At 35.7% G+C, this 27,897-nt stretch overlaps 1 protein-coding gene across 6 annotated transcripts in view; it reads right to left on the minus strand.

The window, feature by feature from the left end:
- Window positions 1–27,897, minus strand: part of Pex23 (peroxin 23) — a 146,121-nt gene that overhangs the window by 92,504 nt on the left and 25,720 nt on the right. For all 6 annotated transcript variants that reach the window (XM_069833143.1, XM_069833145.1, XM_069833142.1 and 3 more), the window contains 7 exons: window positions 24,128–24,220; window positions 21,174–21,354; window positions 17,379–17,599; window positions 9,321–9,736; window positions 6,679–7,038; window positions 2,472–2,603; window positions 2,225–2,384 (listed from right to left, as the gene is read on the minus strand). In XM_069833143.1, the coding sequence (XP_069689244.1) occupies window positions 2,225–2,384; window positions 2,472–2,603; window positions 6,679–7,038; window positions 9,321–9,736; window positions 17,379–17,599; window positions 21,174–21,354; window positions 24,128–24,220 (1,563 nt within the window). The remainder of the gene's footprint in view (window positions 1–2,224; window positions 2,385–2,471; window positions 2,604–6,678; window positions 7,039–9,320; window positions 9,737–17,378; window positions 17,600–21,173; window positions 21,355–24,127; window positions 24,221–27,897) is intronic.

The following is a 27,897-nucleotide window of genomic DNA, read 5'->3' on the forward strand; positions in this document are numbered from 1 at the left end:
GCTGCTTAATCTTTATTTAGAAAAATTCTTAAGCGTGGAAATTGGGCATAGTTTATGGCATATTTAACTGCAGATGATTTTATGTATTCGTAAGTTAACTTGTTTACATCTTAAGTCAAAACAATAAGCATACAGAACACAATTATTTACCAAAAAAATTATCCATTATGCTTCATACGATCACAGATATTCCATTTTTCAGTCAATTGGAAGCTTGTAGAATATTTACAGTTTACAAGCAACAGTGTCCTTTCAGTTAGCAGATATTTTGTCGGTTTTGTGGAACCTATTTATTTTTGCGCGCAGATTTTGTGGGACAATTTAAAAATGTGTTTTTTGGTAGGTAAAATACATTTGGTATCATTTATGGTGTTCACTTAAATCGGCTACAACTTGCCATTTAATAAATCTGTGCTTCAGTGGCTAGTCATGATAATATCTTTGAAAAATATTGGAGTGCAAGAGGTCAAATGCCTTTATTGTCAAACACCTGGCATTAGAAAACAACAACATTTGGTATCATTTTATTGGATTTCAGGACAAACTTTTAAATTATGATTCTATAAATCACTACTTTTTATACCATTTATTCACATTAAATGTTTAATATACAGTGCACACATTTTATCTCCCTCTGCTTGCTTACATCAGGACAGAAGAAATGTCAGAAGTAAGTGAAATAGGGAGAGGAATACGACAAGGATGTCCTTTATCACCTACTCTGTTCAACATCTACTTGGAGGTTTTAGTGAATGATTGTTTTCAGAACATGAGAGGAGTGATAGTAGGAAGAAGAAGAATAAAGTGTATAAGATTTGCTGCTGATATAGCATTATTAGCAGAAGAGGAGATGATACTAAGGGATATGCTACTGGAGCTAAATGGCAGCTGTGAGCAGTATGGGATGAAAATAAATGCCAACAAGACGAAGATCAAGGTCAAAGGAAGAAAAGTAAAGAAAGTAAACTTGCGAATTCTAAATGAGGCAGTAGAGCAAATGGACAGCTTCAAATACTTGGGGCGTACTATAAGCAGTGACATGAACTGCTTCCAAGAAGTCGAAAGGAGAATAGCAATGGCAAAGGAAGTCTTTAATAGATGAAGGAGCATCTTCTGCGGACCTCTTAAGGAAGAGATTAGTGAAGTGCTTTGTATGGAGTGTAGCACTGTATGGGGCAGAAACATGGAACCAACTCTCTTTTTAATTTCACTGGAATCAGTAGTCTCCTGTTAGTGAATGTAAATATATTGCTTAACGAGTTTAATACAAGATTTCGTCATGTCAAAGGATTTTTCATCCTGACTCAGGAATTCAAGCAAGATTTGATCGAAACTGATGGAACTGTGATACAATGCACCGTTTCCTCTAGTGAATGATACTCATATGTAACCTACTACATACTGAATACAGCCCATATTATAGAGATGTACGTAGTTTTGAATAAGTTGATTTCAATTAGATAAAACAGGAGAACGAGCATTCACCGAAATAGTTGAGTGAAACAGTACCTTTTTGTCCCCTTTTTGTCTTATTTTAGCACCTTTTCCCCTCCTTTCTTCCTATGAAAATAGTGCCTAAAAATTCTAACTCTGGTGATGGAGGATGTTAGTAAACTTAATCATCTGTGCTGAGATGAATTTTTCTGCAGTAACCGAGAGGTTGAATACTTCAACAGAAGTGATGAGTAGGATGAAGTTTTTGCAGAAATGACTCAAGATCCTGTATGTGGTGACAACCAGAAAAGTAACAGTGATGAAGATGACATGTCTACTATTGAGCCCATCCCATTAGATGATGCACTTGGCAGCATTGCAGGGCATAAAAGTTTTGCATGTCAACTCTCCAATAAATGTATTAGTAGCAGACATTGTATGTACAAAAAATGATGCCAAGAGAGCTATTAAGCACACACCATGTGCGAGCTGTAACTTTGCAACACAACATTTGTTACCATAGCTAGAGGTCTCTCAGGCTATGCGATATTCAGTTGTTTTTCCGATCGTAGTGCTTATGTCATGTCACAACTTTAGAAAAACATGTATAGAGTGCATGACCTCAGAAAAATATAGACACTATATATCACAACATAAATACCTCGAATAAAGTGGGAAATGATTTCATCTGTGGTGTGTCTGATTCCACGGTATACAGAGCTTTGGTATAATGGGATTTTACTGTATTTAAAGTACCAGTAACTTCTATTTCATGTAAGTCTGACTGTACCTTTGTATGTTTCTTGTCCAGACTCAGTATAGACAGTGTACCAGAATCCAAACTTCCCTTTTCACTGCCTACCCATTCCAATTCCAACATGCAGTCTTCAAACTGTTGGTTTGAGTCTTTAAGCTGACACCGCGCTTTTCCAGATTTGGTCCATGATGACCTGTAATAAAAGCATATAGAAAAAGTAGAATTTTTTTAAATTTGGTTTTTATGAAATCTTATAATTAAAATTTAGACTTGTACTCACATTTCAACAGCTTTTTCGTAATTTTCAAAGCTCGAACCTTCTTCTGGTAACCGTTTTTTAAGTTCTTGCAATATTTTTACTCTCCAGGGTTTAATAAATTCCACTTCTGGAGCAACATGTGACTCAACAAACCTGTAAGAAAAGCAGTATATTAGAGACAGTTACACAATTACACAATAAAATAATTAATAAAACAAATTAAGTTCTTGCAATATTTTTACTCTCCAGGGTTTAATAAATTCCACTTCTGGAGCAACATGTGACTCAACAAACCTGTAAGAAGAGCAGTATATTAGAGACAGTTACACAATTACACAATAAAATAATTAATAAAACAAATTAAGTTCTTGCAATATTTTTACTCTCCAGGGTTTAATAAATTCCACTTCTGGAGCAACATGTGACTCAACAAACCTGTAAGAAAAACAGTATATTAGAGACAGTTACACAATTACACAATAAAATAATTAATAAAACAAAATTAAATAATTTTATTGAGGCCATTAAAACCACAGTGATGTAAGTAGCATCGGAGATATTCTGAGATATTTCACTTTGAAAGTTGGGAGACTGCATACCTTCAGTTCACGTAGTAAACCTTTTGCCCAAATAATGCATGTAGATGACGGAGCTCATGCATATCACTTTGTCCCTCAGTAGATACAATATTTAGGTATATGCCAGTGCACTTTTCTCATTTTTCGTAAATTTGTTACTTATATCACTGTGGCCCTAATGGCCTCAATTGTAGTACTCTAGTACTCTAAGACATTACTTATTATTTGGTGGTATAATAACATAATGAGGTCAGAAAATAAAAGGTGCTGTTCATTAATGCTCTTGGTTTCGAATCTTCTCCATTTGCTGTACAAAATGGAAATTAATATCTATAAAACATTAAAATATTTGTATTGAAAGATAATTTTTAAGCAGTTAGGGGCATTTATGAATTCAGAGTGGTTCAGAAGTAATTGAATAGGTGACTCGCCAAGTCATTTTTTGCAAAAGTACAGAAATAATAATAATAATAATAATTTTTATTTTAGTACGTTATTTTACGACGCTTTATCAACAGCTTAGGTTATTTAGCGTCTGAATGAGATGAAGCTGATAATGCCGGTGAAATGAGTCCGGGGTCCAACACCAAAAGTTACCCAGCATTTGCTCATATTAGGTTGAGGGAAAACCCCGGAAAAAAGTTCAACCAGGTAACTTGCCCCGATCGGGAATCGAACCCAGGCCACCTGGTTTCGTGGCTAGATGCACTAACCGTTACTCCACAGATATGGACTATGGACTAATAATAATAATAATAATAATAATAATAATAATAATAATAATAATAATAATAATAATAATAATTACAGTAGTAACAATAATAATAATTACGGTAACAATAATAATAATACTTATAAATGGCTTTTAAAGAACCAGGAGATTCACTGTCACCCTCACATAAGCCCACCATTGGCCCCTATCCTGAGCAAGATTAATTCAGTTCCTAGCATCATATCCCATCTCCTTCAAATTCGTTTAATATTATCCTCCCATCTACATCTCGGCCTTCCCAAAGGTCGTTTTCCCTCAGATCTTCCAACTAACACTCTATCTGCATTTCTGGATTCACCCATATGTGCTACATGCCCTGCCCATTTCAAACGTCTGGATTTAATGTTCCTATGATATTATGTTAGGTGAATAATGCAATGCGTGCAGATCTGTGTCGTGTAATTTTCTCCATTCTCCTGTAACTTTATCCCTCTTAACCCTAAATATTAACCCTTAGTACCTTATTCTGGAACACTCTTAACCTCTGTTCCTCTCTCAAAGTGAGAGTCCAAGTTTCATAGTCATACAGAACAACCGGTAATGTAACTAGCAGCAGGAATAATATTTTTTTGTTAGAAATATTCTACTCCTTCAACCCACACCAATCTCCTGTTGCCATATGTCCCTGTCCATAACATCATCATCACTTAGTCTTCTCCACATGCTCCGTCAAATCTCATCCAACCAACATTCTCGTGGTCTACACATTATTATTATTATTATTATTATTATTATTATTATTATTATTATTATTACTATTATATTATTATTAATAGTAATCCTAATAATAATAATAATAAATAATAATAATACTTACTTACAAATGGCTTTTAAGGAACTCGCAAGTTCATTGCTGCCCTCACATAAGCCCACCATCAGTTCCTATCCTGTGCAAGATTAATCCAGTATCTATCATCATATCCTACCTCCCTCAAATCCATTTTAATATTATCCTCCCATTTACGTCTCGGCCTCCCCAAAGGTCTTTTTCCCTCCTAATTAACACTCTATATGCATTTCTGATTTCGCTCATACGTGCTAAATGCCCTGCTCATTTCAAACGTCCGGATATAATGTTCCTAATTATGTCACGTGAAGAATACAATGCGTGCAGTTCTGCGTTGTGTAACTTTCTCCGTTCTCCTGTAACTTCATCCCTCTCAGATCCAAATATTTTCCTAAGAACCTTATTCTCAAAAACTCTTAATCTCTGTTCCTCTCTCAAAGTGAGAGTCCAAGTTTCACAACTATACAAAACAACCCGTAATATAAGTGCAACCGGTAATGTAAGTGTTTTATAAATTTTAACTTTCATATTTTTTTGACAGCAGACTAGATGACAAAAGCTTCTCAACCGAATAATAACACGCATTTCCCATATTTATTCTGCATTTCATTTCCTCCCTAATGTCATTGGTAATAATTAATAGTATTATAAAACCTTCTTTAGTACAAAGACATACTAGAATTCACTTACACAAGACCTTGGTGAGACCCGTACTTTGTTACAGTAGTGAGGCATGGGCATTAAGAAAGACAAAAGCAGAATAATGGCTAAAGAAATTAAATTTATAAGATACACAGCAGGATATACTAAATGGGATCATAAACGCAATGAGGATGTAATGGAAGAATTACAATTAGAATCTGTTATGAATCACATACAAGATTATCAGAACTTAATGTATAAATCATCGGCATCACATGAATCCCAAAAGCTATGTTTCTCTATTGTCCAAACAGGAAGAGATCTCTAGTTCGTCCAATGAAACAATGGGTTGAAAATTCAACTATGAGATTGTAACAAGCCATAAGGCCTAAGCAAAAGAAGAAGAAGAAGAAGAAGAAGAAGAAGAAGAAGAAGAAGAAGAAGAAGAAATAGGGCAGGTCTTTCACTGTAAACCCAGCTTTCTCCAATCTTTCCTACTTTCTGCCTTCCTCTTCGCCTCCACATACAATCCATATATCTTAGTGTTGTCTATCACCTGATTTCTTCTGTCCCTAACTTTTCACCCATTCACCATCCCTTTCAATGCATCCTTCAGTAGGCAGTTTCTTCTTAGCAGTAGCCCAGCCAATTTATAAAAATATTATAGTTATTACTTACATGTTCACCCATTTATCAAGTCTACAGTTATTACTCAACTTAGGTAGCGATTTTTAAAATTAGGAGAAAAAGAAACAAGGAAGATGAAGAAAAGAGCCCACACACCCCACACACCACTGCAATATTTTCTAACGCACATAATGACAAATAGTTACCCTTGACAATTTAGTGGAGAGAGTAGGAAGAAGAAAAGTTCGCTGCTGGGGACCAAAGTTAATGCACTAGATATGATTTCGCAATAGCATTAATGCAAGTTACTGTATACACAGGATCTCTAACAGTGGAAAAATTTCACATTGGACAAATAGTCGGTGGAAGTTCATACAGCTGAATTTTTAATCAGATAAGGTGTATGAGAAGAAAGAGAGAAAGATGAAGAAGGAAGACTATAAATAAGAGGGAAAGGAGAAGGAATATGCGAGGAAAGAAGAAGATAAGGATGAAAATGAAAAGGAGGAAAAAGAAATGCAGGAAAAGAAGAAAACAAAGAAGACAAAAAGAAGAGGAAGTAAAGAAAAAAGAAATGGAGAGAAGAGAGAAAGGAATTGTTGAAAAAGACTACGAAAAATAAAAAAGGGAAAAGACGAGGAAGAATAAAATAAACAGAAAAAGAAACAGGAAAATCAGACAGAAAAAATAGGTATACTCTACAATTAAAAATTGTAAAATAATGAAAGTTATGAGAATTTAATGCAACTCTTTAAAGACTGAAACACTTCAGATAATGAGACAATGGCGATAATGAAAGCTAATGGCATAAAATTTAATTACCAATTAGGTGGATATAGTGGATCCACAATGCAGGCTCCAGCCTCCACCATGCACCACACTGCATCACCCTCAGCCCAGTACATAGCTTCTGCATCCTCGTCTTCTCCGAACACCCCAGAATCTCCAGATACAGGATCGAAGACACTTCCATCAGACTCTGGATGCACTTCCATTCCCACCATGGACCCTACACTTCGGATAGGACTCCACACTGTTGGGTTCTTTTTCACTTCAACACCCTTCCCAACAACAAACACAGGCTGGATCTCCGTTACTGCCCCTTCAGAATGTTCCTGGATTGTAGTGGTCGTGTTTATCATCTCACTGCTGCTCTGACTCGACTGTGTATCTTCATCATATCTGCAAAATAGCGTAAGATACATAGAAAATAACAACAGATCTTGTCCTTATATGCATAAACACAATGTGAAACAAAATGACGGAGATTTCCACGGATTCTAAGTCAACATTCTGTCGCACTAAATCACACCATAAAAGAAATCTAAACAGCACTGACTTCCCATGTCAGATACTCGGATTCAAATATCAATCACAATCAAGTAGAATTTGTGGTTGACAAAGACAATATGAAACAGGTTTCCTTAGGATGATCCTGTCCCTTGTCACATTTCACAATTTCTCTATATTGTCGTTGTTGTCACCAGGCAGTAATGAACTTTTGATATATCTTATTGGGTTTTTAAAATTAAGTTCACAAGATTTTGGAGAAAATGCAATAATTACAGTAATTTATTTCCAACAAAAGTAAAATCAACACCATTTGATGCATAACTGTCAAAATTATGGGTAAAAACAAATTTCTAGAACTTATTTTAAAATGCATTACTATTAACAATGAAACTTTACTGAAAATATACAAGACTGCATAGTGATCTCATCAAAGAAACTGGCAGTGTTGAGGGGGGGGGGGTGGAATAATAATAATAATAATAATAATAATAATAATAATAATAATCATCATCATCATCATCCAATTCAAGCACTACAGCTAGTGATGATCTGTTGTGGTACCAGTGGTCTCATGCCATCTTTTTAATGGCCTTCCAACAGATTGTTGTCCAGAAAGGCGGTAATGTAGCACTGCCTTTGGCCATCATTCTGTTCGCATTCTCTTGAAATGCTGTTTCCAATTAACTCAATAGATTTGAAGAAAATTTAATATAGGTTGGACGTTTAAATCTTCCAAAATTTCTGTATTTCGTTTTCTATCCTAAAGTGTGTATCATGCCGTTTTTCTCATGAATTTAATTTCGTTGATAGTTATACGTTGAACATCTTTTTTGTCAAAGTCCAGGCTTCTGATCCAAAGACTAAAGTAGGTCGTGCTAAAATGTTGTACATCTTTAATCTACAAAACAAAATTACAGTTTTCAACGCATTTTTGTCTTCTTAGCTTAATTCTATCGATTGTAACTATTGCTCTCAATCCATAGTTTATTTTTAATGTTAAGTATTTTCCCTAAAAAGGACTAAAAAGATTCGCAAGATGTGGATAGCTGTTATTTCTGCATCAAAGTTTGCTGTATTGTGTCTAACTGGTTGGTATAATGAAAATGGTGGACATGTTATTCCTGATCCTGAGCTGTCATTTTTCGTTGATCTGTATGTGTAAACATGTAGCCATTCTTCTGGTGGTACCTGGTAATCGTAACTTTCAACGCTAATGTTTTTAATACTGGTATTGGTGTTTCGGATTTTCTAATTGGTTTTTTAACTCTAATTGAATGTGAATTGGTTGAGATATTAACGGGTTTTCCCTAGTCAAAATGTTTTCCTTTGATTTAAAGAAATTATTTTTTGTTTTTATCTCTATGTCAATCTGGTTTGTTGTAGTTGCCTTTTATCCCATTCGTGTGTGTGCGTGCGTGCGTGTGTGTGTGTGTGTGTGTGTGTGTGTGTGTGTGTGTGTGTGCGTATGTAGTTATCAAATGTAATTTCAGTTATATGTTTTCTTCTTCAGAACCTCATAAAAACGTATAAATGGAATTTTATTGTATTTTTAATGAAGGGTGCATAAAATATTTTAATGAGATACGACTCAAAGCATAAAATTTAATCCAGAAAAACAAAGACGACTAACCTTAGCAGACCTATATTGGAAAAGAAGAAAATTAATGAAATAGGCTAATATCAAGCCACAGGAAAACAATAAGAGTTCTCAGTTCTAAGTAAGGGAGAAGGAAAAATATTCTACTCTATGCACTGCAGTAGGCTGTGGACTACAGAAAGCTCTGTAAAGGAGGGAAGTATAAAAAAAAATATTCTATATATGTGCCAATTTTCTCTTGTGCGCAATGTAGTTAATTGTACTCAGTGCTCAATTTTCATTATTTTATTTATTAATTTATACCAGATTGTTAAACCTGCAGTAATTTCATTAGTGATTAATTTGAACTATACAAGCAATTTCTTTTCCTTTAAATGTATTGTTTTTTATTTTAGACCTTATAGTTTCGGAAATAAATGTTGATATGTAAGTACTGCATATATTGACAAACTAATATTCTTGAAGAAATATATGAAGTCATTCTTTAATCTTAATTTCATTATACTAATGACGAAATTTTTTCGCAACTACGTGAATGCTGGCTACTCCTGTGGAGCTGTTCAGCACTGCTCACCTCCTTTCCAGTTGTCCTGCCCCACTGCTTTCACTGACCGAATCCTCTGAGCAACTCGGCCTATGAAGAGCAAGGGATGCACCATCACTACTCCTCTGCCACAGGGCTGGTTGCAGTCTTAGAGACGTGGGTGTTGGTGCTGACCGTGACGTTTCTTCCCAGTCCCGTATTAAGCTCTGTGCCTCACCAGAACAGCTGTTCCTAGCAAGAGAGCTCCAACTGCGAACTCGCTTCTCCCTTGGTGTGCCCCCAGACAGACTGTTCCTGTAGTTGGCAGACCACAAGCTCGCATTGCTGCTGGTGCGACTCAACTGAGTTGGTGCATGGATAGCACGCCACTTTTTGCCTGTCAACTCTGAAGGCAGAACTCCTGTACGGAAGTATAAGCAGCGATCTTCACTACCTATTGCAAAAACCTGCAAAAGAAGTAAAACTTACATGATGTTCAGATTATATTGTCTTCAGGCATCTATTAGATACCACACTTGTAATAAGTCTCACAAGATATCATGCAAAGAAAATCTGTCCCTTGAATTGATACCAAAGATATCTGTCAACAAAACAGGGAACTTCATAAAGTGACGAAACAGCTCACTGATAAACTTTGCTTGGTGCTCTTTCAATGAATGAGATGAGTCTTTACCGCCCAAAACTCTGCAAATAAAAGCTTCTGAATTTACTTCCTTGCTGAAAGAAGTCCTGCTAAGAACTTTATCGACCATTACAGTTTAATGGTCTTTGCATTCAAATAACGAACATGATAACATTGGAACTTTCACATTTATAACCTTTCATTCTTTCGTTAAATTCAGAAAAACATTTTGTAACAATAATGAAGTGTTTACATTACTTCATATTTACATTTTGGTTGTTATACACATGGCAGGTATCAAGCCACAACTCCATATGTCACCATTCCAGTATATTGCATATGTGCAACTCATAAACATTTTCAGTCCAGCTGTCGGATTGAAATTAATTTTTCATAAGGGGAATATGAAATAAGACGATTTTTAACAGCATTAAATTCAATTTTTGCCAAGATTAAACATGTTTTCCTTTATGTAATTCATCAAATCAACAATAAACTGTGTATAGGCATTTCCTGCTGCCATGTAAAACATATTACAAGGTTCTAGCAGTGTTTGTATTGCTGTGAAACAACATAAAATTAAGTCTCCATGACCATGCCCAACATGATGCTTGCTACAATCTTGCTACGGTCGAGAATAAAATGTACGTGCACCAAGTCAGCTATACCATGGGGCCATGATGAGCTTTGGAGTCCACCACTGTGAAGTAACGGTTAGCATACCTGACCATGAAACAAAGGGGCCCGAATACAAATCCTGGTTGGGAAAAATTACTTGGTTGAGGTTTTTTCGGAGTTTTCCCTCAACCCATTAAGAACAAATGCTGGGTAACTTTCAGCACTGGACCCTGAGCTCATGTTGCTAGCATTATCACCTTCATCTCATTCAGAAGCTATGAGATAACCAAAGCAGTTGATAAAGCATTGTCATCATCAGCCTGACAAGTATTAGGCCAGTAGCCTGTTACGGTCTTGTTTTCTGTCCATCTCTTTTGAGGTCTGCCAATGGATCTTTTTCCCCTCAGTCGATAATTTAAAATTTCTTTTGGAAATCTGTTGTTGCTCATTCTACTGACGTGATTTTTCCAGTTTTCTTGATTTTTTTTTAAATTTTAGTTGGTTATTTAACGACGCTGTATCAACTGCTAGGTTATTTAGCGTCGATGAAATTGGTGATAGCGAGATGATATTTGGCGACATGAGGCCGAGGATTCGCCATAGATTACCTTGCATTCACATTACGGTTGGGGAAAACCTCGGAAAAAACCCAACCAGGTAATCAGCCCAAGTGGGGATCGAACCCGCGCCCGAACGCAACTTCAGACCGGCAGGCAAGTGCCTTAACCGACTGAGCCACGCCAGTGGCTCAGTTTTCTTGATATCGCCAAATGTATTCCATCACTAGTTCAGTCTCGAGTTCCTCCATGATATCCGCATTCTGCTTGTGATCGAATTTAGTGTATCCTGCAGTCCTCCTCATGAATCTCATCTCACATGTTGTGATTCTGCTAATATCATGAGCTTTCTAAAGCAGTGTAAAATAAGCAATTAAGAAAAACTAGCTTTGGCAATTGTTTGCAGCTAGTGCAATATGTAAAAGTCATAACAATTATCTCATAACCTTAATTATTGTGCATTTTTCATCATTACTTTTAATCCCAAGACAGTACGAAAAAGTAAAAAGCATAGACACATTCGAAACATAAAGTATTTAAACCTGAGGGGATAAACGAATATATATATTTTTTTACATTATCTAAGGACTAAATATTGAGCACTATATACTGTGCCAGCAGCAAGTTTACTGCTAACAGAGTTGATTTTTATCAATGCCTATTCCGAATTTATATCATCTGAATACTTATGTAGGCTATAAATGAATTGGACTATTCTCCTGTATGATTCAAGGTCCCAAGTGAGAGCAGATTACCCAAGTTGGGTTTGGCTCCAAAGATAATCTAATTGTGCAGGCCTGAAGATATACATCTAAATCAAAAGAATTTCAAAAGATAAATACAAGCATTGATCAACACTCTAACCTAACTTTCACATTTCAGCATACAGCAAGATGCAATCCATAGCGGAACTATGGATTACACGCTAAAGTGTAGATTCTTTTGCGTGTTTAATAATTAAAGGGCACTATGAGATGCAGAGCTATGTTTTTCATGACGTATGCAGCATGCAACAAGATGTAATCCACATACGAACTATGCTATATAGATTATGTAAAAACTGACCATAAGTGGTTACTGATTAAAGTGAACTGCTCAGTATACAGTAACACATTTTTACACACACAAGCGCGCAAGCACATTGTGTTTCACATTAAGTGCTTATGTCTGTGCCTTTAGAACCAATAGCATGAGGAAAGTTCTATTTCAGTTGTTTGAATGTACTTGAAATGGGGGGAAGAGGAGGAGATGAATGTATTCACTTTATTCGAAGTTATGGTCCTAATGTATTTTTAATGGGATATAACCATTTTCTATTACGTGTTAGAAAGATATTATCTGAAATACATCACCGTTTGAATCATGTTTCTACCTTCACTTGTTTCGAAGTTAAATGGTGCGAAATTTCACAATATTTGTTACTACACAGTAGTTACAATCCGACTGTGCTGACCTTCATCCACGAGACATCAGTGTTGGGTTTTTTTCTCTCCCAACAGGGCTGTTTTTATTGTATCTTTCAATGATTGAGGTTTTATTCTATTCTGCATGTTGGACATCGAACAAATCCATATGCTGTCTATTATCAATGACAAGGTGCACAAACAAATGAGCTTTAGTTTGCTATGCTGTATTGTATGTCCAATGGAAAAGTTGTATCGCAAGCTGGTCACTACTGTCAGTTTGTTTTGCTCAGTTTGTGGTTACGTTACAAACCTACCAAGTCTTCTGCATAATACTCAAGTCACCCACAATTAATTCACAATTTCTACTCTCTAGAATTCAAGATACATGCAAATAACTCACAATTTCTGCTCTCCAACATTCAAGTCACCAGCAATTAACTCACAATTTCTGCTCTCCAGCATTCTAGTCAGTCACAATTAACTCACAATTTCTGCTCTTCAGCATTCAAGTCACCAGCAGTCACCTGCAATTAACTCACAATTTCTGCTCTCCAGCATTCTAGCTAGCCACAATTAACTCACAATTTCTGCTCTCCAGCTTCAAGTCACCAGCAATTAGCTTACAATTTCTGCTCTCCAGCATTCACACAATCTCATGAATTTAAAGGTGATTGTACAACTTCTGTTTTTAATATTATTTTGTTGTTCCATTGCACAGTGGGCCAGAATCGACTCAAAATGGGACAACATTATTTTATGTCTCTATTGTTTTCTTGGATGCATAAAATCAATAGTTATTTAATAGTTTTCACTTTTTATTTAAGTTAAAAGCATTTTCACAACATAATAGTTTTTTATTCAATATCTGATTCCTCGTCATTACATTTTCATTACTGACATTTTCTTCATGAATGGCACTTTCTTCTTCTTCCTCACTAGAGTCTTTCAATAGCTATAATCCTTCCTTCCACAAGGGAGTTTTGTGTTTTTTATGTGACTTTCTGATATTTGAAATGAGAGGATCGGAAGATATGAGAAGGTTGTTGACTAAATCTGTCATTGTGTTTTTACGAGAACTTTTCCTTGTGTGGGGCTCTCGATATATTATTTTAATATCTTTATTATGAGCCTCCTGAGCCTCCTCAGATAACTGTGCAATTGGAAGCAGAGCTGAGTTAATAATCTTATACCTATGGATGAGAATTTTGTGTACGCTAGCTGGGAGGTTAAACTAGGGATACTTCTGAATGAACAATTTTGCATTTTCTAGCGCATATTGATTGAAAGAATCAACTTTAATGTCTCTTCCACTAGAAATTACTCGAAGAACAACTGCAAAATGTATACTTAAGTCTTTATCTATCCCGGTTATGGATGTTAATTCGGGATTTGAGAAGAATCTTCTAGGAGTATTCCCGTTGTTTGAGGTTCCACTCTCTGCTGGTTTAGGTTTGTCCACAAGAAGTACCATCTCATTTGGAAACAGACTCTGAATTTCTTCCTTTCTCCTTTTCATAAATTCGTGTGGCTGTATGATCTAACAGACTCTGTAACTTGACTTCTGCACTTATTTCTGTCAGAGTAATATCACATGCATAGCAATGCAGCTTTGCTTCTCGAACTACATTGTACGCTGGATATAAATCTACATTTCTGCATTTTGCTTGTAGTCTCAATAAAGTGTACTGGTACTTAGATAATTTCGTATCCATTATCAGGGTTAAAACGTCATTATCACTATTTTGCAACATTTTTGCAGGAACCACTATGCTCGTTATATGGAGTTGGAATTTTTGCCGCACGGGTTGGTGTACTTACAGCATTTTCCATTAGTTTAGCTGTTTCTTTTTACCAGAAACCTTCAGACTTATCTGAGTAGCAAGAGCAAGCACAGCAGGATCAGCAGCTTCTCTGAGATGTTCAATTTTCCTCCTCTTGGTCTTCTGAGATGATTTAGAGAACAATTTTCTTGGATGACCAGAATGACTATACAACTATGAACATCCAGCCACATGTTCAACATGAAATTTATTACATGGGAGCAGCTTAAATTCTTGATCCAATGAACTGCCATATTTTTCTTCCTATTTATTTTTCATTCCATAGCAATTCTGCTATCTTTTATTCAAATTACTGCAGAATTAACTAATTTTTTCTTTAGTTCTGAACAAAAATCTTGTTGACATTTTTCACGAAATCCTAATTATGAAATATCAAACTCACAAACAGTTGTCTTATCATTATTATTTTGTAGCAAGGCTTCCATGATTTCACGGTGTAAAAAACAGCGGTCATCTGGAATAGTAACAAATAATACTGTACGTCGGTATCTGAATTTTCGCACATTAAACAGAAAAGTGCAAGTAGCTGCAGATGAATATGACTTTTCTGCAATCTATAGAGTCTGTTTAAACCATCGACACGAAAGTTTTCGTAACTTCGAGTGACACGCACTTTATAACTCTCTTTAAATATTGAAAACTAAAATATATTAGCTTAAATTGCATTCCTCCGAGTTATCACAAATATTTACACTCTATATAAACCAATTCAAAATTACAAGTATTCCTAATGAAACCTACCCTTTGTTCTAACATTCTCAGCCATTGTCATTTCTTTATTCACGAATATGACCACGTAACACACACCACTGTCTCAAGTGCACGACCTAGGACTGACTGGTGCGCTATCGCCTTGTTACAATAGCTCTCTTTCAGGGCTGTAGCCACAGTTGTTAAAACATGTTACCAATGATGCAACATGAGTTTACTGCTCACCAGGATCCCTACTATGAGTATACACTGTCAAAAGTATTGTAAAAAAAAGTTCATTTTTTCAATTTTGTCCTATTTTTTACTCAGTCTGGCCCACTGTGATTGCTCTCATTGTCATTGTCAACATCATCATCACAACGAAGAATTTCTACAAAATTTCCATCTCCCACATTTCATCTCTCATAAGTTAACAGGTTTGATGTTACGTATGGTCTGCAATTGTCAAGAATGACTTAAGATGTTTATTTCAATATTTCACCAATACAGCTGGATGCTTGGTCCAACTACAGCTAGTAAGGTGAAGTAAATATGAAGTACAGAAACACTAGCAACATGTCAATGTTAAGTGTTCCAGCACCACAAAACAACTTATCAAATGTGCATGTGGATTCATCATGAAGATCATCCAGCCCATTCTGTGCATTGTGCTGTGGAAGAGTTGCACACCCAAGTCTCTAGTAAATGGTTAGGATATCGTGATCCTCAGGGTGGCTTGCATAATCACCTGATTTAAGATCACACGATTTCCTTTTGTGGGTTTAATACAATGACCATATTTTCGTCACTGAATTTATAACACCAAATGATATCAAACAGTGCAATGACGGTTCAAGAGTTACAGAATCATACACTTCATCTGAAATACCCAGTAGATGATCCAGCGAAAATTTGCACCAAAAACAGTCTTTGTCCTAAATATAATGTGTGGTAACTTACAAATTCTGTACCAATGTAAGTTAAACTTCATTTTATAGGGTCTGAAGAAAAAACGCATACCGTTATGTGAAAAAACTTCCAAATGAAATGGCATTTAGTAATATCTGATATAACATTATTTAATAGCATGTGATTGTTTTACAAGAATGTCAGTTATTTTGGACTTCTTGCTTTTATTTGCTCAAGAAATAAGCCAATGCCCTCGAATTGTGATGACTGTTACATCATTTGTTCAGTTACATCACAATATTTTCAGTTTGTAGGGATGTTAAGGTAGGCATTCAATGTGGTCATAGCTTTGGTGTCAGATCCCTCTGTGCGACAAACCATGATGTGAGAGTTCATTCACATACTTATCTCACCTCTCTGAATAGATTCTCCCACTCACGCAAAACTGGTTTACTGAAGCTAGCACATAACAGAATAAGCATTGGCAGCTTCTATGTTCTACAAATTTCAAAACAGGCCGCATCTTATAAACACGTACCATATTTTCCTGTCCTTACATTTTCACGGTAAACCTGATTTCGAGTAAAATTGATTTAGAACGTATAAAGTTTCGTATCTCCTGAGGTTTAGAATACCATTATATAAGTGTAAAAAACCAGTAAACAAAAATCGTATTTCCGAAATAAATTAACATAGAAAGTATAGGAATTTTGCCAGGACCTCGAAAGAAGAGAGAGAGAGAGAGAGAGAGAGAGAGAGAGAGAAGGATACTTAGTGATCTAACTTCACATGAGTAATAAGCATGATTTTAATATGGTAACACACATCCATAGCTGGTTAGTCCTATAGTAAATTGATAGGTTTGAAGATCTCCCTATCTCAAAATGCTACTTTTTTAAGTTTCTAGTCTTTAAGACATTCTTCAACTCTCTCTCTCTCTCTCTCTCTCTCTCTCTCTCTCTCTCTCCCTCTCTCTCTCTCTCTTTTGTTAATAAAACTGGAATGTTGTGGTAAGTATAGTAACAAATATTTGCACTTTCATTGATATCAGCCTTCATTTTACAGCAAAATTTCAATTTACAAGTTGGGATTCACCAAATAAATAATCGCCCAGAAGAATATTTTATTATAACTGAATGTTGATTTTTCACTTTTATTTATTTATTTATTTTTTATTCCGTGATTTTAGTATTTTTCATTAAGTACTGAGTAGATGAGTTAAGTACATTGAAGGTTGATGAGTTGGTTAAATTGTATGGAGAAATTCGGGTTTTATGTCTTTCAATCTCTAATTACACAATCTCTCAACTCAAGACATAAATATAAAGAGTTTCTGAAAAATTTCAGAAGTTTCCTTCTCAATGTAGAATAAAAATTTTAGAACTGTCATAGAATAAAAAAATATGTGATATTAAAAGTTATACTACAATTATAGCGTCACATACTTGATCATTTGCAGCTACAGATACTAAAGCCATGTTGCCAACCATTTCCACCCAACCAGAACCTCGTGCTAACTCCTCACTGATGCCTGCACTCTCTCCCCGTACACCTTTCCGAAACCACACACGATGGTCCCTAGTAACAGCCCACACAGCATTTGTCCCAACAGAAACATGAGACAGTTTCAAATCCTCTGGTGACGCCACTTCCAACCAGAATTCACCTGAAACAGTTAATCATTGACTTACCAAAATACCAAACATCTATTCACACAAAACATATTACAGTAAGTCCAAATAATATATTTTTAATTTTGTTTGTAAAAGGTAAAAAAGTAGTAGCAGTAGTGGAAGTAGGAGTAGCAGTAACTAAGAGTGGTAGTAGTGATGGTGGTGGTGGTGGTGGTGGTGGTGGTGGTGGTGGTGGTGGTGGTGGTAGTAGTAGTAGCAGCAGTAATCATCATCAGTAGCAGCAGCAGAAGTTCTGGGAATAGACAAAGTTCTGTGTCTAGATGAAATTGGTCATTGCAAAGCTTTTTACAGTGTCTTGGTCTTTGTCTTATTTATCAGTATTCTTGGCCAATTTTCGGTAATAATGTGTCTTAAAATTGTGAAAAATAGTCCTTATATTGTTCCTATATTTCTGAGTGATATGATTAGGCTGTCATCAAAAACTCCCATAAGTGAGCTAGATTCAAAGTTCCCAGGTTCAAATACAGATGAGGACACTGGACTAATTAGCTTCCTTAAAGCACAATCACACATCGCTATTTTTGCTGTACAACTTTTTTCTATTACAGCTGCAAAAGTTGCGTGTCGTGTTCACACATTGACACTACTTTTTGTGCTGCACAATCCGAGTGCTGCAAAAGTTGCTACTAGAGTTTGCAAGTCTATTCACACACAAGACGCTACTGCAGCCGTAGTTTAACTGTAGCTTTGTATCTCTGTGTTGATTCTTCAAATTGCATTTTGTGGTTATGTTTGCATCAGAGTTTCAGATTATGAAACTCATTCGACAGCTTACTTATCACCTCTTTTAATTATAAAATAGAGTAAAAACATTAAACTACAAAATACGAAAGATGCTGGGTCCAAGAAAGAATAAAAAGTGCAGAAGACTATGATGTTACGATCTCCTTAAAGAACTATGATGAAGGCTATGAATAATGTTACGATATAAGAACTTTCTGCATGTAGTAAGAAGATTATTATTTTTCAACCATTCCGTATTGTATTGCTTCCGAATTATGTGCTTTTTTTAAACAGTGTCTTCTGAAATTTGCATTGTACTAGCAATAATCCTGTTAAAATTCTTTTACTTTTTGTTGTGGAAATCGGCATTTGAACATTGCACTCTCTTGGTTCAAGTAGGTCAATTATTTATTTTTCAGTCCTAAATAATATAAAAAAATTGACATTATTTATATAACAAAGCTTGCTAAAGAAAATTTAAAAAATGAATTATATCATCAGCAAATATACTCCGATTTTGTTTTATATTTAGTTACTTACTTACAAATGGTTTAAAAGGCAGCTGGAGGTTCATTGCCACCCTCACATAAGACCACCATCGGTCCCTATCCTAGCATCTTATCCCACCTCCCTCAAATCCATTTTAATATTAACCTCCCATCTGCGTCTTAGCCTCCCCAAAGGTCTTTTCCCTCAGGTCTTCCAACTAACACTCTATAAGCATTTCTGGATTAACCCATACATGCTACATGACCTGTCCATCTCAAACGTCTGGATTTAATGTTCCTAATTATGGCCACTGCCACTGAGATAATGGAGCCCCACAATCGTCAAGAATCATCTGAACACAAAAATCATACTGTGACAAAATTGCTATTCTTGTAGTGTAGGCTTTCACGGCCGGAGTCTATAGATCTAGATTCATTTTCCGGGCTGAGAGGCCGTGGTCTGTTGGTTGGTTTTCTACCAGACATTTCATCTGCAACTGCGGCAGACATCTTCAGTGGAGTGGTATCCGAGGTCGCAAAACTCTTCTCGGCGTACCTGAGGCAACTGATCCTGTGGCTGGTTGTGCGGGCGTATTTATAGTGCAACTAGCAGGCCGAGGCCTGTTGTCAGGACGAGACTGACAGAACACAATAGGAATTGCCACCTAGGACAGATCGACAAATTGGCAGTGGCAGCACATGCCTATCAAGAGGACGATCACAACATATGATTCAAGGACACGGACATCTTGAGCACGACGACGCACTTCTTCCCCCATCTACATAGAGAAGCGATCGAAATCTATAAACATGACAACAACTTTAATCGCAAGGAAGAAGGCGTAAAGCTAAACAAGTGTTGGTACCCAGTCCTAAACAGAACAGATAAGAAGCCACTACAACAAAAGGACGGAACCCAGAACAGGAGCAGCGAACAAAGTGGTGCGGACCGCAGCGACAACAGGCCTCGGCCTGCTAGTTGCACTATAAATATGCCCGCACAACCAGCCACAGGATCAGTTGCCTCAGGTACACCGAGAAGAGTTTTGCGACCTCGGATACCACTCCACTGAAGATGTCTGCCGCAGTTGCAGACGAAACGTCTGGTAGAAAACCAACCAACAGACCACGGCCTCTCAGCCTGAAAAATGAATCTAGATCTATAAAATTGCTATTATCTGTCACAGCGATTTTTCTGGAGCTGTTACAGTTCGGAGCTGTGACGACAAAATGCTGTGACATCCCACCTCTAGTTCTATTATACACTTGGTTACTCTGCCCTCTAATCACTTATGCATGTCCAAATAGGATGGTGCAGCGCCAAACAAAATTCGAAGGATACAATCATTTCAAAACAAAGTAATACGAATTGCTGTTAATAACCTTGGTTTATTTGTAACTCACAACTACATACAGACATAGAGAACTGGGATTAAACACTATACAAGAATGAATCTGTAGGCAGGCAAAAACATTCTTCTCGCAACTTAACAATGTCTCAGGAGCAGCTTTCTTTTCTCTCGGGAAAAGATCCACTCAACTCACAAGAATCAAGAGTTGTCTTCTACAGGATATTCTACTAAAATTTTCAGATTCATTCAATTCATGTGATGAAGAATATATAATTGCATAAAGTTAACAAATTGTATTCAAATATTCTTATATTTTCTGTCACAGAGGGACCTATAAATTGGTTGACCTCCTTCTTATTATGTATTTATTTGTTGTTATGACTGTCTTTTCTCACAGATCTGTGTAGTGCCACAGCACTGAAAAATCAATAAGATCTATACAAAAAAAAAAATAATAATAGCTTCTCTCAATATTTTAAATTAATTCGAGTTATTTGCTCTGACAGGATCTAAATTGTCTCCATTTTTGGCCCCTTAAATTCTGCGACTTTTTAAGACTGCTGCATTTCGTGGTTTTACTTTGTTTCTTATTTTGTTCGTAAAAGCCTCTGTGGTCTTGAGAGAGGATGCACTGCAAAGACATCTGCACGAAGGAAGCAATGCTAATGATTATTTTTACTGTCCCTTAAAAAACCCATCACCTCCAATTAGATTTGAACCCATTAAACTTGGGTCCAAAGGCAAGCATAGTTTTCATTAGACCATCGACAAGAATAGGATAAAATTGGTGAGAAGTAAAGAATTAGGTGAAAGCAATATTGACCGCATTAATGCATTTTAAGGTGAAATTCTAGTATTTTAAACTGTAAATTCTAACTCAATTCCAAACATGAAACTTATTTTACAATGAAAGCAAAAGACACTCATCATGTGTTATTTATGTTATTTTCAAAGAATTTCATTCCTATTCTGTAATTTCTTACCAGTAGGACTTTCTCTAGTAACGCCTGCCCTCACAAGGGCACGTCCATTCCAGAGAACAGCCCATACAAGACCTGTGGGACCTACACTGATCTGGTTGACTTCACAACCAGGAGGAACTGAGATTGACGTCCACCGCAAGCCTTCAGGTGCTGTTGTGCTAACGCCTGTACGAAACATCACCTGGAAAAGCACATAATGTTTTTATCTTCAGAGTATACAGATGTCATGTTATGTAATTATTTCAAAATGTTTTCCAGTTACATATATTACTCATATTTATGGTAGGTCTCTTAACAAAAACAAAGTAATGTTTAAAAAAGAAATATCTGCATAACAAGTATTTTTACATCATAAATCTCGTACAATCTGTAAGAGATCGATTAGGAATTCTCTAATTAAGCTATTTGGAACTAAGGAAATGAAATGGAGACAGTTGAGCAATTGGAATAATAATGGAATGAGAAACTGAAAATTCACAGAATCAGCCCAAGGTTTACTTATGTAAGAAGCCATCAACTAATTGACTGACAAAGAAAAGATACAATTTTGAGATCACAAATTTTGGTAATTCTATTCTGGATGGAAGTTAATGATGTGAAACTAAGCAAAGCAAAGGGTAAATTGAACATCACTCAAAGGTTATCGAATTATTGCCAGCAAAAGTTACAATCTGCAACCTCTTTAGTTAATATGCCTACCTCCCAGTAGAGGCCTGCAATTATAATAGTTGGCAGTTATGCATCAAAAATAGGTGTAATTAGCAAATGCATGCAATTTATTGCATCTAAATTGGACAACACGTGTAATCACAGCGCCTTCTCGAAGTTGACTGTGCACCCGAGACTTTACTCCAACAATCTGCGTGCTCTACCCACTTCGAGCACAACACCTTTCCCACCTGGCACAACTAGTCACGTAGTGGAGGATATGCCCCACATGTTGATACCTGAATGAACAACCATCAGGAACTTTCTATCACACGAACACTTTTAACTCCTACCGAATTACGTTATGCCAACTTTTCTAGCCTACACCTATACCAGCAGACAGAACTATAAGACATCATCACGTCAAAAAGCTGGAGTTCCTACAAATTTGCAATAAAGTATTGTAACTTACTAGTTTGTGAACATGTTTCTTGCATTATTAAATTTAATTCTTTGGCATAACAGCGCAAAAAACAAGAAATGAGCTATAGGGGGGGGGGACACACACACGCACGCACGCGCGCGCGCACACACACACACGCGCGCGCGCACGCACGCACGCACGCACGCACACACACACACACACACACACGCATGCACACTATAATTGTATTCTTCATGGATAACTGCTAACATGCTATCCAGCAATTCATTTTGAATTGGTTTTGTAGTTTCTTTGAATTGTAACGAGCCCTATAAATGATTTTTGAAAGTTTAAACTAAATGTCAGTCAAACCCTGAAATATCCTGCAGTATGTTGAATCTTCCGATTCGGCAAGTCCTCACGTTGCTAATTCAAATGTGCCACACAATTTCACACAGTTAATTATTTTAGATAGCACATATCTATTAGAAACATTTTCATCCTGTTTCTGAATGTTAGTCCAACACACAGAATAAAGTTATGTTTGAATATTTTAATATCTCTAGCAGTGACAAATCTGTTCAATTGTAGAAATGAGTTTTCGAATTTTCATGCTTTTGTATTTTTTAAGTCAAATGAACTAAATCCTTCACTCCGGTCTTTGTCCAGATATTTTCTCCTCCAAACAGAAGACATGAGAAAAAAAGAGCTTTTCATGAGCGCAACAAAAAAACCAATTGTTTCCATTACACATTTCAGTATTAAAATGACTAGTATATAATTTTCCTCGACTTTTTCCAGAAATTTAAATATTTAAATTTGGTGTAGGACGTCCTAATTCCTTAAGTTAACATGCAATTTCTCGTTTAATTTCGAAAAGTGTTGGTTGATCAGTTTTTCACTTCATTCATTTTTAATACAAAATATTTTCTTAGAACACTGACTAAACACATCACATCACCCACAGTACTATAACACAATCTTTTCGACACTGGAACTGTAATGAACTAATGATATACAGTAAGTCCAGAAGCCTATGTGTTCTCCAACGCAGATCATAAAGAGATAAGAGTGTTGACGGTTTTTTTCTATATTCGGAGAGTTAGCTGCTTCAGCTGCAGCTCTAACGCAGTCTTGCAGGACAGTGACAGATACCAGTTTCCTGCTGCCGACTACCCTACATTGAGCTCCAGAAACTGCTGATCGCAGATCCGAAAAGTACACTATAGATAAAAATTTTCAAGCAGTTCAAGGATCCTACAGACAGTAAAATCTCGAATCAAAAGAGAATGAATTGGAAATATAAATGAAACAATGAACTAGATTACATAAAAGCATGTTTTACATTTTTAATTTTACAGGTCCATGTAAATGGTGGTTCTGCAGCTCTGCAGTTCTTATTGTAGAGCCGTCCCTGCTACCTCTTTCTCATCTATATCATGTAGCTACAGCAGTCAGATCTTAAATTCTGAACAGATAATAAAAAAACTCCTGAGTTCGACACACGTCCAATTTGTCTTTTTTTTTTTCTATGATAAGGATGTAAGATTTTAAAATCCATATAATTTTTTGGCATTCCTGAACATACAAAAAGTCAATTTATCACACTAAGATTGAAATATTTCAATAAAACAAAAACGATTTCTCTCTCTATCTTTCTTTTTCATCTCAAGCAAATGTTCAGTTATGAAGCCACTACTGTATGTCAGAGAATGGACTTAACTGTAACCATAGTTGCCAACACTGGGCACTTCCTAAATTCTGTTTGAAATATATAAGATTTTAAACCAATGGAAAGCAAATGTGACAGCCATCTGGCAAATTATGCATCTATCTTCCTATGTAAATAAACAATGGAAGAAATAATGTTACTTATACTTACACGTCCATGTGCTGTGATAGCCCACACTAGAAGATTTCCAGGATTCCCTCCTGGTATACTCTGGCCACCTACAGCTACTCCAATGAAAGGCTCCTGAATTTGTAAATAAAAATTATCATCATTTCCAATAGCATTGTAAGTTATTTATCTAAAAGATTAGTACACAGTACTGATTTTACCTTACTCCAAATAAATCCGCAGATTTGTGATATGAACATTTGTGTATGTAAATTTGTGCAAAAATGTATATACCCGTGAACATTTTTTTTTTCTAAAATTTTATACACTATGAATAACGTTTCAAAAGTATGTGCGATTATTTAATTTTAAAACCTGAATTTCGAACATAATATCCTCGTATTTGTAATAATAAAAATAATAATATCAATAATTATCATAATCATCAGCATTACCACCACAAGAAACATTACGTGAATTACACCTGTTAGAGCTGTTCCAGTTTCGCAAAGTTTTGACAGCTAAAATTTAAACTTTTAGTAATAAATCTATGTTGCTTGAGTACATTAAACAATTTAATATTCTCCTGGTAACTCACAGAACTTTCCATATATAAAAAATACTTCAAATCACATTTTGTTTATCATGAAACAAGTTTCTTTTAATTATTTCAACAAAAATTCGACAAATTTTGTGTGAATGTTTTACATGTGATATTGAAACAAGTTCTATTAAAGAGCGATCTTTTTTTTTTTTTTTAGCGAAGATTTATGTGACTGCATTTAAAATAGGGGTACTACCTAGGTTAACACTGATTTTACTTTTATAATATACTATACATTAGCAACACAACACTTATTGAAAAATAACAAAGTTATACATGGTTTCAATAGGAAAGAATATTACAGCTTCAATAAGAAACATATTTTCTTCTTACTTTACTTCGGAAAAATTTTTAATTAATGTTTGGGTGTCCATTTCCTTAGTTTCACTTGAATTTATTGCAATAAAGTTCAATCCACAGATCCTGTCCTCTCATATCTTGTTGCTAAAGTAATTCTTAACGAGTGTGCGGTTTGAAAAGGATCATTCTGCAATACATATATTCACAGTCAGAGTTAGAAATACTTCACAGTCAATAAGTCTGCAGTTCAATTGACAGTTTTCTATTATTTTATGTATTCTATGAAATGTTGAGAAAACTTCAATAGAAGGAAATGTTCAATAATCTGTGTTATAAAACCTTTGTAAAATTTCAGTATTGTTAAACATTTCATTTTCGCTTAAGTCAACGTGTTTTGGGGAAACAAAAATGAAAACTTCGAAACTACCTTTTAAGGCTGAAAATCCTGTACACAGTTCGGATGTTACTAAGTCAAATGCTTTCAGAAAAACATTCACTCTGAAAGACTCTTCTAGTTCTGTTGGAGAATTCTCTTCATTAAAATCATTACACAACTTGTTGACTCTTCGAATTCTTTTATATGCAAAACTGGCAAAATTGTCATTTTTCACTAATTTACGCAGCTTCTTTCTTCAGCTCTGTCTTTTAGAGTGTCCCAAATATACAGTATAAGTCACGAAGTGTTAGGTCGGGGTATCGATAAACTGCACAAAAATAATGCACATACCCTAGAAGAACTGAAAAATAGCATCCAGGAAAACATCGCCTCCATCTCTGAACGAGAATTGTAGCAAGTGATGTGTCACTTCTTTAACAGATACAATAGGTCTAAGTATTTAAAACAAGGAGGCGGACAGTTTCAGCATCTCCTTTCTTAATTTGGGTGAGTAAATGATGTCTTAACTACTTCATTTTAATACAATTGTACATATAGTTTGAGGTGTGTCGAATTACCAATACTCAGTGCATATCATGTGTATCATGCATAATGTGTTCTCTGTATAACAAGAACTCCAAGCTGCTCTGTCAAGAGCCAGGTTGTCACAGTGCAGTTTCTCTAAAATCTATTCAGCCAGTAGGACGAACATATTTACTGCATAAAATGTATTTCAGCTACAGATGCAAAAGTTTCGGAAAATCTCAAAGTAACTTCCATTATCTTCTGTAACAGTAGACATTCAGGTAAATTTACTGGCATGATATTATATTATAGTTTCATTAGTTGTAAATGCACATTTATAGTACATATTTCAGTAGGCCTACCAATACATTTTTAACGTTTTTAATTGGTTATTTTACGAAGCTTTACCAACTTCTATGGTTATCTAGAATCTGATTGAGATGAAGGTGATAATGCTAGCAAGATGAGTTCAGGGTCCAGTGCTGAAAGTTACCGGTACCGATCATTTGCTCTTAATGGGTTGAGAGAAACCCATGGGAAGAACCTCGACCAGGATTTGAACGGGCCTGCTCGTTTCATGGTCAGGGCATTCTGAACGTATTTGCTTGCATATTTCAATACTAGTTTTAGCAGACTCCAGATATGAATCAATTTTTTATTTCTTAAAATTCGCTTCAATAAATAAAAATATTCATTTCTAGCATCACACTCCTATAATCATGCTGTAAATTGAATGACAGATAGTGAGGTACTCATATTCAAAAAGAGAAAAAGACACTTTTATAAAATCAGACTTAAAAGGTTTGTACAATTATACCATGACTCTCCTACTACTGTCAATTTAAGACATGCACACAAACACACACACAATAATAAAAACTATGCCTCCTATTTGCACTATCAATCTTGAGATTGAACATTTTAACACAGGTCTGATATACAGAAATTTCTTTTCTTATCAGATAGGTAAACTAGCACTGCATGGCTTTCTCAACATCAACAGTAGAATGAGGTAAGTGGTTATAAACATGCACTGACCAATTTAATCCCAATACCGACAATACAGAAGGCATACAAGCTCCTCTGGGTAGTTCTGGAGTACTAACACTAACACATTAAAAAGACGCTTACCTCCGAGAAAGCAATGATTAAGTCATATGAATTTCAGACTTTCACATTTAAGTGAAATTTTTATATATTGCAACCATGTAAGACTGATCAAAACTTCTTACGGGACTTGTTCTCTGGATAGTGTCACTCAAGATAGCATTCCTTACACTGTTTTCTCAGTTAAGCTTATTATCCCAAACAGGACAAAGGAAGAAACACGTAATATATATGTAGATGTGATCTGTTTCTAATGTGGTACATTTAACAAAACCACTGACTCTTCTTAACGAAACATTATGATCATCTTGTATTAATACAATCATTAGATCACTGCATAATTATATGGTTGCACATATTGAGCTGATGCAAAAGTTCGTAGCCTTTTTATTCTGTGACAAATGTTTGTGAAATGAACAGAAGACAGAAATTAATCGGTAATATAGTCTCCTATATTATCTATGACTCTGTGCCAATACTGGGTATAATTCTGGATTCTGTACCTAAAGAAATTTGCTGGTTTGGAGTTAAAAGAGTCGTCAAGTCAAGTTTGTAAAGCATCTTCATTATCGAAGATGTTTCCTGGATTAGCTGCTTTCGTTATGTTAGAGGAATGAACATGTATTATCATGTTGTAGCAGCACTCGATGCAGTCTTCCCAGTTGTTTTTCTTCAATTGTGGCTACAAGACGTCTGAGTTGTTGAAAATAAATGTCAGTAGTTATGGTTACATTCCTGGGACGCAATTCGTAGTACAGGACACCTTCTTATCCCACCAGATGCATAACATCATCTTCTGTGGATGGACACACTTTTGTATGGGGTTTTATGTGCTGAAATGACAGAATCGAGTTCTACTCTTTCAGGGGTGAGCTAAGTTTTATCAATTATGCAAATCTG

This window comes from Periplaneta americana, chromosome 8 (genome assembly GCF_040183065.1).
Source record: "Periplaneta americana isolate PAMFEO1 chromosome 8, P.americana_PAMFEO1_priV1, whole genome shotgun sequence".
In the NCBI taxonomy this organism is placed as follows: Eukaryota; Metazoa; Arthropoda; class Insecta; order Blattodea; family Blattidae; genus Periplaneta; species Periplaneta americana.